Source organism: Coregonus clupeaformis, chromosome 19, assembly GCF_020615455.1.
Source record: "Coregonus clupeaformis isolate EN_2021a chromosome 19, ASM2061545v1, whole genome shotgun sequence".
Taxonomy (NCBI): Eukaryota; Metazoa; Chordata; class Actinopteri; order Salmoniformes; family Salmonidae; genus Coregonus; species Coregonus clupeaformis.
The window spans coordinates 48011953-48025322 of NC_059210.1; the positions used below are offsets into that span (position 1 = coordinate 48011953).

The window sequence follows — 13370 nt, forward strand, 5'->3', positions numbered from 1 at the left end:
TTTTTTCTGGCTAACGTTAGTTAGGCTAGGGGTAAGGTTTAGGGGTTAGGAGTTAGGAGTTAGGTTCAAGGTTTAAGGTTAGGGGAAGGGTTAGCTAAAAAGGTTAAGGTTAGGGAAGGGTTAGCTAAAAAGGTTAAGGTTAGGGGAAGGGTTAGCTAAAAAGCTAAGTAGTTGCAAAGTATCTAAAAAGTAGTAAGTAGTTGCAAAGTTGCTAATTAGCTAAAATACTAAAGTTGTCCGTGATGAGATTCGAACAAGCAACCTTTGGGTGGCTAGACGTTCGCATTATACGCCCACCCATCCACCTGCCTTTCGTTTTTACCTTAAGTAACCTTCTGTCTTATGTAACCATACCAAACTTATCATTTCATACTAATTTGAGTGTCCCGAATTCTCATTTACTATGTTACGTCTAGTCTATGAGACCAGCCTGGTGTGCTGTAGAGAGACAAGAGAAAAATAGTTTTGATCAGTCATGGAAATAAAAGTGCTGAAAACATGTTGGCTCACATTAATTTTTTTTAGATGAAGAAAAAGCTATAGGATGTAAAATACCTGAGTTTTGGCGCAGGTATAGCCGAGTAGCGCTGGTGAAAGTGTAAATCATAGTCTGCAGATACAGATAAGCGATAGTCCGGCATCCCATTGTGAAATCACTCCGCAGCTCTGAGACCACCATCTGCAGGGGAAGCGCAGCCTGAACGCGCACCTCCCCACAATTCCCAACCAACGCGTCTCCGGTATGCATCCTCTATTCATTTGAATGTGTTGACCGTTGAAGAAATTGTTTGATCTGCGCTAAGAATTCTAAAAAGTATGAAAACCAACGGTCCAATATTCTAGGACACTGCTGTGCATACGTGTACACGTTTTGGACTATGATAAACCCTTAACAATACGTTGCAAAAAATTAAATAAATGCTCCCACTTTTTATTTTTTACAAATCAATACATGGAGTCAAAGTATCAATATAATATCATCCAAAATAATATTGAGATTTGTAACTGTATCGATTTTTTCCCTCATCACTATTTTATATTGCTACATTGCATTGTTTGCCACTTTGTCACTTCCCCTTCCAAAAAATTAAAAACCCGTTACCCAATAAATACATAGATAAACAACATAGCGGCCATCCTCTGTGGCTGTCTAACAGTGCCAAATGGACTAAATCAGATTGCAGGAATAAAACAAGGGAAGGATAAAACGCTGAGAGCAGGCTAGATGTAATTATCAGACACCTCAGAGGCAGGTAACCCAAACAGCATTCTAACTACAGGAGATGGGGAGTGTAGAGAGGAAGAGGGAGTGTGGGATGAGTCCAGGTGGCTTAACGCTGATATTGTGTGCCTTATCTGTCGTCTGCAGCACCTCTGCTCTTATTCTAGAGAGGCAAAGTCAGGGGGGGGGGCAACGACATAGATTGTGTGTGTGTATGCCTGTGGGTGTGTGTGTTATGCAGTTTAATTTCCCCCTCCTCTTCCTCAGCACAGAGGGATAATAAACCCTGAGCTTCTCCTCTCTGCTGTGCTGTATTCTGTCTTGATAGCAGACCTCCACACGGTTCCCACCCGATGGATCCGGATTCTGGCCTATATCAGGATGGCCACGGAGGTCTGGCAGATGTGTATGGAGGCACATGTGCATGTCAACTTCCTCTGTAGGAACAACAAGCTATCTTCTTGTTTCTGACTTAAAGTTTACAAAGTTGGCTTGGATTGCAAGTGGTAGCAAAGTATTGAATCCTAGTGAGCACTGTTGGATGCTAGTATAATGGTGCCTTGTGACTGTGAAACCATTAGCATGTAGCCATGTTAGTGTATAGCTAGCGTGTAGCTAGCATGTAGCTAGCGGGTAGTTACTATGTAGTGTGTAGCTCCTTACCTGCGGTGGTGAGACAGTGTTCCTCGTCACTGTTGTCCTGACAGTTGTCCTGTCCGTTACACAGGAAACTGCGGTCCACACAGTGCCCGTTACGACACTTGAAGCGGGCCTCCAGACACACCAGCGGGTTACCTGCTGTGAGAGGACCACCACACAGGTCAGGAGTTGGATGTCAGGGGTTAGAGGTCAGGGGTTAGGTATGTGATAAACAAACTGTAGGCATTCTTTTGTTTCGTTTTTATAACCACCAGCTCCTTAAACTGAAGTGGAAGAAACCAAAAAAAACTATAGAAACCTCAAACATCAATCTAAAACCTTTAACACGGTCCAATTTAACAATTTATCAGAGAAATATCAAGAGGGAAGTAATGAAAAAAATGTATGCATCACACCGCATCGAGAGATACAGTAAAACCATTAAATCTGGGTTTTTGATTAGATACAAAAATCCAACTAGCATGAGAGACCTCAGAACACTTCTGATTCCTCTTTGCACGCTTGTGCTGCTTGGCCTTTGTTCCAAGCCTGGGCAGAATGAGGCGGAATTATCTTGTAAGAAGATCCAGACAATTAGGCAGTAGAGACGTAGCGGTCGGTTCTCAGAGCGCGGCGTTCACAGCACAGAGCACACGGAGGGAGCGCAGTTCCATTTAAATGGCTAGATTAGATGTATGTCAGCGTGGGGGCCTGCAGGCTAGGCACAGTGTCTCTGACGATGGAGAGTGATTGGCTCGTTAGAAGCTGCTCTGCTGAGATGGAGAGAAACAGGAACAGAGGGAGGGAGCCACGTGAGCCCACTCCCAAATCCACCACTACTCTATACTACAGCTAAAGCTGCCTCCCAAATTATCCCCTATCCCTGTAGAGTGCTAAGGTGTCTGCTAACAAGAGGACAAGTTGCACTGATCATACAGTAGGTCCAGAAGACCAACCAGAGTTTAAATACAGTATGTGGCTAAATAGAGAGTGGTTTCCATGACATACTGTACATTAAGGTCATGATGGGGTGTGGTTGCCAGGGTTATTATGGGATGGGAGGTGGTTGCTGTGGGATACTCACTGCAATCCTTCTCGTCGCTCCCGTCAGGACAGTCACTGAAGCCATTGCAACGGAACCGCCCGATGATACAGTGGATCCCGTTGGCACAGGCGAAGAACGTCGGAGCACACTTGGACTTTATCTTGGCTGTGGGGAGGAGAGGAGAGGGGTAGAGCGCGACGTAGAGGAGGGGGAGAAGGGTCTGTTATTAGGATGATGGCAGAAATGTATATGGATGAATGATGCTGCAGTTTTAAGTGTCTCATAATAGAGTTGAGCTGTGGGAATAAGAGAGAGAAAGAGATAGAGAAAGAAGAAAGAATGAGAAGAAGGGAAGGACAGAGGGAGAGAGATGGAGAGGAGAGGGAGAGAAAGGGAGGGAAGGAAGAAGAGAGAGAGATGAAGAACAGGACAGGGAGAGGGGGGAGAAGGAGTGAGAGGCAGGAGGAGCATGGTAGGGATAGAGGGATGTGTTATGTGGGCCCTACCAGACAACCAGTGTATATTACAGGATGCTGCTAGCATTTCATTCATGGCCTTAAGGGATCCTTCTTATTGTTATTCTGGCAATGGTGCAGTTCTAATAAAATGTTACAAATGTAGTTCTGTTATACTAAAGGTCAGTGAATTTATCAGTTCTACTTGTCCTGCAGTACTTCTTTGCACTTTATCTATAGACCTACCCCCTCAGCTTAAGAGCTACTGGTTGGAAACAGAATAGAAAACAGTTAGGAAGGAGAGCAGACAGAAAGCAGACTGAGACAAAGAGAGAACAAATAGTGGAGGGGAGCGTTAGTAAAGATCCACCATCGATCAGTCTAACAGAGGGTAGACGGAGGGAGGGCCAGAGCACAGATCTCAGTGGATAGCCAGGAGATTGACGAGCCTCCACCCCTATCACCCAGCCCTGTTTAACCCCAGCAGCACCTAACTTCATCTGCCTGCTTTAGAGACATTGATCTCCCCTCTCTGGAGGAGGAAAACACTGTGGAGAAAGTAGCTACATCAGGCAGAAGACAGACAGGGAGACGTGTGGAGAGAAGTCAAACCAGAAAGACCTAGGTTACTGATACAGATTTTCAGTCCAGAGCAGATAATTAGTTTCCAGGGCCTGGATAGGCGTTTTGAGAAGTGCATTGGATTTGCAGAGACCCATGGAGTCCGTCCCATAGTGTGACCCAAACCTGCTACGGCAAGATGAGTGGGACACGCTTGCAGTGCAAATCAAAGCACCTCTGAGAGCATTATCTAGATTAGAAATAGACTATCAGGGGGGGAGGGAGACAGAGAGAAAGACAGAGAGAGAGACAGTCAGAGAGAGAGAGAGACAGAGAGAGAGACACAGAGAGAGAGAGAGAGAGAGACAGAGAGAGAGAGAGAGACAGAGAGAGAGAGAGAGCAGAGAGAGAGAGAGAGACAGAGAGAGAGAGAGACACAGAGAGAGAGAGAGAGAGCGAGAGAGAGAGAGAGACAGAGAGAGAGAGCGCGAGAGAGAGAGAGAGAGACAGAGAGAGAGAGACAGAGAGAGAGACAGAGAGAGAGAGAGAGAGAGAGAGAGAGAGAGAGAGAGAGAGAGAGAGAGAGAGAGAGAGACAGATGATGCTCGTTCGACCAAAGCTGGGTTAAAGCTAGATATGAGGAGTGAAAAGGGAACAAGTGTGTTGCATTGTGTTGAGTAATAAGGCCACCCGGCGGTAGGGTGGCAGTTGATGTGCAACTAACAACGCAGAATAGTCAGCTCGTCGGGTTTCTATTTAGTAAGAGAGAGAGAGAGAGAGAGCTGAAAACATGAAACATTTTTCTAAACACTTATCCTTCAGAACTTCTACTTCTTAATCTGTGCTTTACCATTTATCCCACATTTAAAGTTTAATTCCCTCTGGAAAATGTATGCAACACAAAAGATTAGTAACTCAGACGCTATAGGAAGAGATCTAACTTTCTGTCTAAGTAATTCAACTCATACGAGAGCAAGTAGGTGGCATAGTCAACTAAGCAGTCAGTTTAGCAACCACCAGTAACCAGTTAGCCACCCATATGTGGGCTCAGACACTGCATACATAACAGGCGGCTCTAATAAAACCCAGCATTACAAAGCAAGGCCTCAACCCTCTGAAACACTGACACAGGAAAGGGGTGTAGTGAGTGGGTACACAGCATATCTCTGAGCCAGCCAACACCCAAACATCTCCCATGTGTTTTCTCCACTTTGAATAACAAGGATAATTATTATTGTCCATGGCTTGGCACCGCACCATGTAAAATGCCAGGGGCACATATTTCTCCCCCAACAATCCATTGTGGTAGGCTGATTTATGAGCTCTTTCAAGCTGCAGCGATTATGTGTGGAAGAAGGAGGGGTACGCAGAGCACCCGCATACTCTCTCCTCTCCTTGCTGAAATGCAATTCCTCAAAACTGGAGCATCTAGTCTGCGTGTGTGTGTGTGTGTGCATGTGTTTGTGTGCATGTTTGTGTGTGTACCGCCATTGTTTACAGCCACAGTGGAGGCCCTGAGTGCTTAAAGCCCATTCTGCATGGATGGTATATCACATTCATTAAACTCTGGGGAGAAAAAATACATTTTCATTCACTCGCCCTCACTTTTCTGTAGAAAACAATCTAAACATGTTGCCGTCTGTTTCTCACGTATCATGTCTTCCTTACATTTATTTTGGCCTCCTAAGAAAGTGAGAATTCAAGATGAGAATGGTTTGTGGGTACGAGGTGGCTACATGGATCTCAAGTCTCAATCCACTACTCCTTGTCTGCTCCTTTCCTTCATCATCTACTCATACGAAGGACAGGAGACGAGGAAAGGAAGCCATTTAAGACTGCTGAGATGCACCCCTGGTCCGGGAGATGCGCCCTGTCATTGCTACCTTTCCTCCTTCTCCCACAGCCACTGTCCGATCCAAGCTTACATTGTCAGAATTAGTTGAAAAAGTCGCATTAATGGTAATTTCAAGGCGGTCGCACAGAAACTGGATTGGGGGGGGGGTGAGTGGAAGGGTGTGGAGGGGGGAAGTTAATGTGCTTATAGCTGCATTCACATCTGTTTGGGGTCACCTTGTCCTTCACAGGCAGAGCAGAGCTCAGCTCTCAGGACATAAAAAACAATCAAAGTTAATTAGAGAAGCTACATAGTTTTGGGTAAAAGAGGGGGAGCGGAGAGGGGAGAGACTTCACAAAATAAAAACTCAGACCCTGTTATTAAATGTCCCTTGTTTATTCCTCCGTGAAGGTGTTCTCTTTGTTTTGTTGCCTGGAATCACTTACTCTCCACCTCTCTAAATGTAAGTACTTCCTTGTTTCCTTTCCAGAGCATTGTCCTTCAACCTCTCCCACTCGCTCCCTCTCGCCACTCTCCCACCATGCGCTCCCTCTTAGTTGAACTTCTCTAATTCTGGGCCAAGTTTTTCCCCTTCCAGTTTAATTTTTTTGTGTTGATTGGCTTTCAAAGTCAGTGGGGGTGTTCAGTTTAGCAGCACAAATTAAAACGAATGCGCCTGCAGTCAGGTAAGGCTAATACCAGCAGGAAAATAAAATTGAAGCTTATTTACAGCATTTCTACACAATTTAAAAACTATCAAATGCAATTTGGAGAACAGCAAAAAACAAGCTAAATTGACTCCAGACATTATTACCTTGTTGCTGTAGCTTCATTTAAAGTGAAATCGGAAAGTATTCAGACCCCTAGACTTTTTCCACATTACATAAGTATTCAGACCCTTTGCTATGAGACTCGAAATTGAGCTCAGGTGCATCCTGTTTCCATTGATCATCCTTGAGATGTTAATACAACTTGATTGGAGTCCACCTGTGGTAATAACACTGCTATGCACTAGCTAAGCACCGGGATTAAAACTCTAGTTTAGTTTCATGTCAAGTCAAACAGCAGTTACAGTACCTAGCCCAAGCCATCTACTACAGCCATCTTTCCCTGCCAATTGACGCCCCTGGCGCAAAGGCACACACACACACACGCACCCACACACAGACTTCATGGGTGAGTGCTTTTCCTTTCAAATCCTTCCTAAACCTTATACTAGAGAACATTCTTAATTGCCATAAAACTTCCAAGCATCTAAGCAGCGAAGCGCCTGATAGTTTTAGCTTTAATTAAATACTTTTCCTAACAGCATCCCTCCTCCCTTCTCCTCTCCTTCCCCAGCCAATACTTTACCTCCTTATTTTCCTTCCCCCTCCGCATATCCCCCCTCACCCCCTCCTTCCTTCCTTCTCTCCCTCGCGCCATAAGAAAATAAGTCTCTGAGCACAGGTAGACCAGGTCGTGACGAGCATGCATGAACAAGAGTGAGGAGTGACAGGGAGTGGAGGGGAATAAAATAAAATAGAGAGATAGAGAGCGAGAGAGAGAACAAAGAGAGAGAGATAGTGAGTGAGTGAGTGAGTGAGTGAGTGAGTGAGTGAGTGAGTGAGGGAGGAAAAGGCTGAGGAGTTGAAAGGATACTCTCTGACCTTGCCTTTGCGTTTGTGTTTGTGAGGGAAGAAAAATCGATGGGTAATGGAGTCTGGGTGAAAGCAAGGTGGGCAGGCAGAGACAGAGGCAGTCTGCTAGGAGGTTGGGAAATCAAACTAATCAATCTGGCCCCTTCAGAGTCCTGGCCCAGTCTGACGCTGTACAATACAATAAACATCTGAGGGAGAACAATGTACAGTAGGTTGGCCCTAAAGAGCAGCCTTCAGACTTGCTCTCTCTTGGCCCAGGAACGTTAATGGAACTTTTCAATCACGCCCAGGCCAGCAACGTTCAGGTGATATTACATGTGTAGAAGGGAGCAGTGACTCCCGGACACTGTATGCCTTTGCAATGATTGAAAATGACAACGTTTCGATCAGTCTACGTCATAAACTGTCAAGGCACTATATGCAACCTTCTGTCAAGAAAAGTGTGTGCAATATCAAATATGAAAACATCATGTCGAATGCATCTTCCTTTAGAAAGCTGTCTTTGTTAACGGATGGGAAGCCAGATGGGGATAGATACAGGCTACATGGTGTTGAGAATGAGTGTTGTACAGTGCAGCGATAGATCTCGCCGGTAACGACTTGGTTGCAATTTTCATCTCCTAATAGCATTGTTTCAAGTCAGTGCGTCCAACAATGTGTGCTCGACAACAGCACGGCATCATTTCTTATTCTTTTGTAGATTTCAGGGAAGCCGTTTTGCTGGAGTGGGACTGTCTGAGGGGCAGAGAGGGGGTTTAATCTGAAGTTGAAAGAGAGAGAGAAACAGAGAGAGGGAAGGAGAGAGAGAGAGAAAGTGAGAATAGAGAGCGGAAGAAAGAAAGATGGCAAGGCCTTAATCAATATTTCATCCTGGTCTGTGGTATTAATTATAGAAGCCCATTGATCAGTCATCCATTAAGTGTCTGGGCTGCACCTGACACCGACCCATTATACTTCCCAAAACTCTGCACTCCTCCTCTCCCCGCCTCTCCTCTTATGTTCTCCTCTCCGTTCCTCCTCTTAGTTCTTATTATTCTCTCCTGATGTATTTGTGATGATCAATATCTATAATAATAGAAATGTGTTCCTTTAATGTTGAAATAGAGTCTCCTCTCCTCTGTGCTGTACAAGGAGTGTGTCTGAGACAGAGCTGTAACAACAGAAATAAAGCCACACACTCCCTCTGTAAGCCCCACAATCCTCTCTGGCCTCTCCTCTATGACACAGACTGCTCATAAGCGCCACACTCCTACTGGCCCAGGAAAGACATGGAGGGGCCAAGGGAGAGATGCAGCGAAAAAGAGAGAGAGAAACAAGCCCGTTGCGCACACACACACACACACACACACACACACACACACACACACACACACACACACACACACAGAGAGAGGCATTGTGGTGGAGCTGAAAGGATCATGGCCAAACACAGCCAGTAGGAGATGGATTCCTGCACAGAGAGGGCAAAGCCTTCCCCTCTGGGATTTACTGATGGCCACTCATTTTTTTACACCCCCTACTTTTTCTGCCTCTATATATTCTCATCTCTCCCTCTTTCTCGCTCTCCCTCCCTGTGTCCTTTGTATATCTCTACCTCCTCTCTTTCTTCTTCTCTCACCATCCTCCTTCTCTCCCACCTCTCCTCCCCTCCTTGCCCCCTTCATTAAGGCTGGGGGTTAATCTCAACTATGAGAGCCAGGTCCAGTCAGCCCCTTTTCTCTTTTCCTCTCTTCTCTGGCTGCACATACATTTACAACACATATACACTACCGTTCAAAAGTTTGGGGTCACCTACAACTGTCCTTGTTTTCAATATTATAATTTTTTTGGTCCATTAAAATAACATCAAATTGATCAGAAATACAGTGTAGACATTGTTAATGTTGTAAATGGCTATTGTAGCTGGAAACGGCTGATTCTTTATGGAATATCTACAGAGGCCCATTATCAGCAACCATCAGTCCTGTGTTCCAATGGATCGTTGTGTTTGCTAATCCAAGTGTATCATTTTAAAAGGCTAATTGATCATTAGAAAACCATTTTGCAATTATGTTAGCACAGCTGAAAACTCTGATTAAAGAAGCAATAAAACTGGCCTTCTTGAGACTAGTTGAGTATCTGGAGCATCAGCAATTGTGAGTTCGGATTACAGGTTCAAAATGTCCAGAAACAAATAACTTTCTTCTGAAACTCGTCAGTCTATTCTTGTTCTGAGAAATGAAGGCTATTTCTTTGTTAACCGCTCAACAGATAATAGCGCACTCTGTCAAATCGTTTGGAGAAAATATTTATATTTTATTCAGCTTTGTTCAATTGTATTATTCATACTATAAAATAATATAAAATAATGCCATGGAATTACAAGCTAATATTGTCTGCTAAATGAACTAGTGTAGCCCACAGCCATTTGGCATAGCCACATCAGGACCTACAGTAGATGCAAACCTGATAACTGAAATGTGTATACTTCCAGAGATACAGTTATTTAGTAATACCATCCTTAATGACATCACAAAACAATAAACAATATGACATGATTATTCTTTAGATCCCCACCAACCATTCCAACCACTTAGATATCAGAAATAACGTTCCAATGTCCAATCTTTTGGAGAAAAAGGTTTTGGCAGCAATCTGTCCCTGTAACACAGAGATATTCAGATCGCCAATACTAAAGACCAACAAGGAGTCGTTTGTTGCAAACCATTTAGGAAAGGCGCGAGGGGTCATTAAACCCCCCACATCATAAAACTGACCACGGGAGAGAGAGAGAGAGAGAGAGATCTGTAGACTGTTGCTTCTCTGTATTCTGATCTTGGGCTTCTCATGTGGGACCATCACATGAGAGTCATGACAATGGATTTATTATACTTTTTTTAAATGGCTTGTAGGCTATGTGTGGAAGCCAGGAGATGCTAAATGTGTTAATGTTCATTAACGGTCAATTACTGTGAGACCAACAGTTATTTGCTTGACAATCAACAGCTAACGAAATTTCGTGACCGCCACAGCCCTAATCACCACTGTGTATTTTTTACTACCTTGTTGCCCATAGAAACACTATCTTACCTCTGAAGTTGCTACATATTTTACACTGCCTTCCTCTTGTGATGATTTAGTTAATAACTTTAACAGCAAATTAAGGGCAACCATTGATGCCATAGCTCCAGTAAAGTTGAAAAAGGCCACATCCAAACATGGATATTTTATTTCACCTTTATTTAACCAGGTAAGCCAGTTGAGAACAAGTTCTCATTTACAACTGCGACCTGGCCAAGATAAAGCAAAGCAGTGCGATAAAAACAACAACACAGAGTTACATATGGGGTAAAACTTTTTATTTTATTTTAAATACAACAGAAAAAAATATATACAGTGTGTGCAAATGTAGCAAGTTATGGAGGTAAGGCAATAAATAGGCCATAGTGCAAAATAATTACAATTTAGTATTAATACTGGAATGATAGATGTGCAAGAGATGATGTAGAAATAGAGATACTGGGGTGCAAATTAGCAAAATAAAGAACAATATGGGGATAAGGTAGTTGGCTGGGCTAATTTCAGATGGGCTGTGTACAGGTGCAGTGATCGGTAAGGTGTTCTGACAACTGATGTTTAAAGTTAGTGAGGGAGATAAGAGTCTCCAGCTTCAGAGATTTTTGCAGTTCGTTCCAGTCATTGGCAGCAGAGAACTGGAAGGAATGGCGGCCAAAGGAGGTGTTGGCTTTGGGGATGACCAGTGAGATATACCTGCTGGAGTGCATACTACGGGTGGGTGTTGCTATGGTGACCAAGGAGCTAAGATAAGGCGGGGATTTGCCCAGCAGTGATTTATAGATGACCTGGAGCCAGTGAGTTTGGCGACAAATATGTAGTGAGGGCCAGCCAACGAGAGCGTACAGGTTACAATGGTGGGTAGTATATGGGGCATTGGTGACAAAACGGATGGCACTGTGATATACTACATCCAATTTGCTGAGTAGAGTGTTGGAGGCTATTTTGTAAATGACATCGCCAAAGTCAAGGATCAGTAGGATAGTCCGTTTTACGAGGACATGTTTGGCAGCATGAGTGAAGGAGGCTTTGTTGCGAAATAGGAAGCCTTATAGATTAGAGATGCTTAAGGTGAGTCTGGAAGGAGAGTTTACAGTCTAACCAGACACCTAGGTATTTGTAGTTGTCCACATACTCTAGGTCAGACCCGTCGAGAGTAGTGATTCTAGTCGGGTGGGTGGGTGCCAGCAGTGTTCGATTGAAGAGCATGCATTTAGTTTTACTAGTGTTTAAGAGCAGTTGGAGGCTACGGAAGGAGTGTTGTATGGCATTGAAGCTCGTTTTGAGATTTGTTAACACAGTGTCCAATGAAGGGCCAGATGTATACAAAATGGTGTCGTCTGCGTAGCGGTGGATCTGAGAGAGTCACCAGCAGCAAGAGCGACATCATTGATATACACAGAGAAAAGAGTCGTCCCGAGAATTGAACCCTGTGGCACCCCCATAGAGACTGCCATAGGTCCAGACAACAGGCCCTCTGATTTGACACATTGAACTCTATCTGAGAAGTAGTTGGTGAACCAGGCGAGGCAGTCATTTGAGAAACCAAGGCTATTTAGTCTGCCAATAAGAATGCGGTGGTTGACAGAGTCGAAAGCCTTGGCCAGGTCGAGGAAGATGGCTGCACAGTACTGTCTTTTATCGATCGCGGTTATAATATTGTTTAGGACCTTGAGCGTGGCTGAGGTGCACCCATGACCAGCTCGGAAACCGGATTTCATAGTGGAGAAGGTACGGTGGGATTCGAAATGGTCGGTGATCTGTTTGTTAACTTGGCTTTCAAAAACTTTCGAAAGGCAGGGCAGGATGGATATAGGTCTGTAACAGTTTGGATCTAGAGCATGGGCAAGTTGCAGCGGAGGGTGCAGAGCTGGTGGCCGGGGTAGTGGTAGCCAGGTGGAAAGCATGGCCAGCCATAGCAAAATGCTTGTTGAAATTCTCGATTATTGTAGATTTATCGGTGGTGATAGTGTTTCCTAGCCTCAGTGCAGTGGGCAGCTGGGAGGAGGTGCTCTTATTTTCCATGGACTTTACAGTGTCCCAAAACTTTTTGGAGTTAGTGCTACAGGATGCAAATTTCTGTTTGAAAAAGCTAGCCTTTGCTTTCCTAACTCACGGGGGCTATTCGATGCTAATGCAGTACGCCACAGGATGTTTTTGTGCTGGTCAAGGGCAGTCAAGTCTGAGGAGAACCAGCGGCTATATCTGTTCTTAGTTCTGAATTATTTGAATGGGGCATGTTTATTTAATATTGAGAGGAAAGCACATTTAAAGAACAACCAGGCACCCTCTACTGATGGAATGAGATCGATATCCATCCAGGATACCTGGGCCAGGTCAATTAGGAAGGCCTGCTCGCTAAAGTGTTTTAGGGAGCATTTGACAGCGATGAGGGTTGGTCGTTTGACCGCGGACCCCTTACACAAGCAGGCAATAAGGCAGTGATTGCTGAGATCCTGGTTGAAGACAGCAGAGGTGTATTTAGAGGGTAAGTTAGTCAGGATGATATCTATGAGGGTGCCCATGTTTACGGATTTAGGGTTGTACCTGGTAGGTTCCTTGATAATATGTGTGAGATTGAGGGCATCTAGTTTGGATTGTAGGATGGCCGGGGTGTTAAGCATATCCCAGTTTAGGTCACCAAGCAGATATAGCATCACTGGAGGCACCGATTGAGCTGGTCTCGCGTGTATGGGGGGTGGAACAAAGGAGCTATTTGAGGCAGTTTGAGAGGGACTTGGGGCTCTACAGTGAAATTTTATAATACGAACTAACTGGAACAGCAATAGGCAAGGCATATTGACATGGGAGAGAGGCATAAAGCAATCACAGATGTTATTCGAGAGTGAGGAAACTAATAAATTAAAGAGAAATTGCAGAAATGCAGAGCGGAAGTGGAGAAAGTCAAAGTTGCAGGTCC

At 44.4% G+C, this 13370-nt stretch overlaps 1 protein-coding gene across 2 annotated transcripts in view; it reads right to left on the minus strand.

Moving 5' to 3' along the window:
* LOC121532198 (low-density lipoprotein receptor class A domain-containing protein 3-like) overlaps positions 1 to 13370 on the minus strand; it is a 133953-nt gene that overhangs the window by 45418 nt on the left and 75165 nt on the right. The window contains exons 3-4 of one of the 2 annotated variants that reach the window (XM_041837981.2): positions 2946 to 3071; positions 1886 to 2017 (exon numbers count right to left, since the gene is read on the minus strand). In XM_041837981.2, coding sequence (XP_041693915.1) covers positions 1886 to 2017; positions 2946 to 3071 — 258 coding nt within the window. Of the gene's footprint in view, positions 1 to 1885; positions 2021 to 2945; positions 3072 to 13370 lie in introns of both variants that reach the window. The other variant, XM_041837979.2, reaches the window with a different exon arrangement.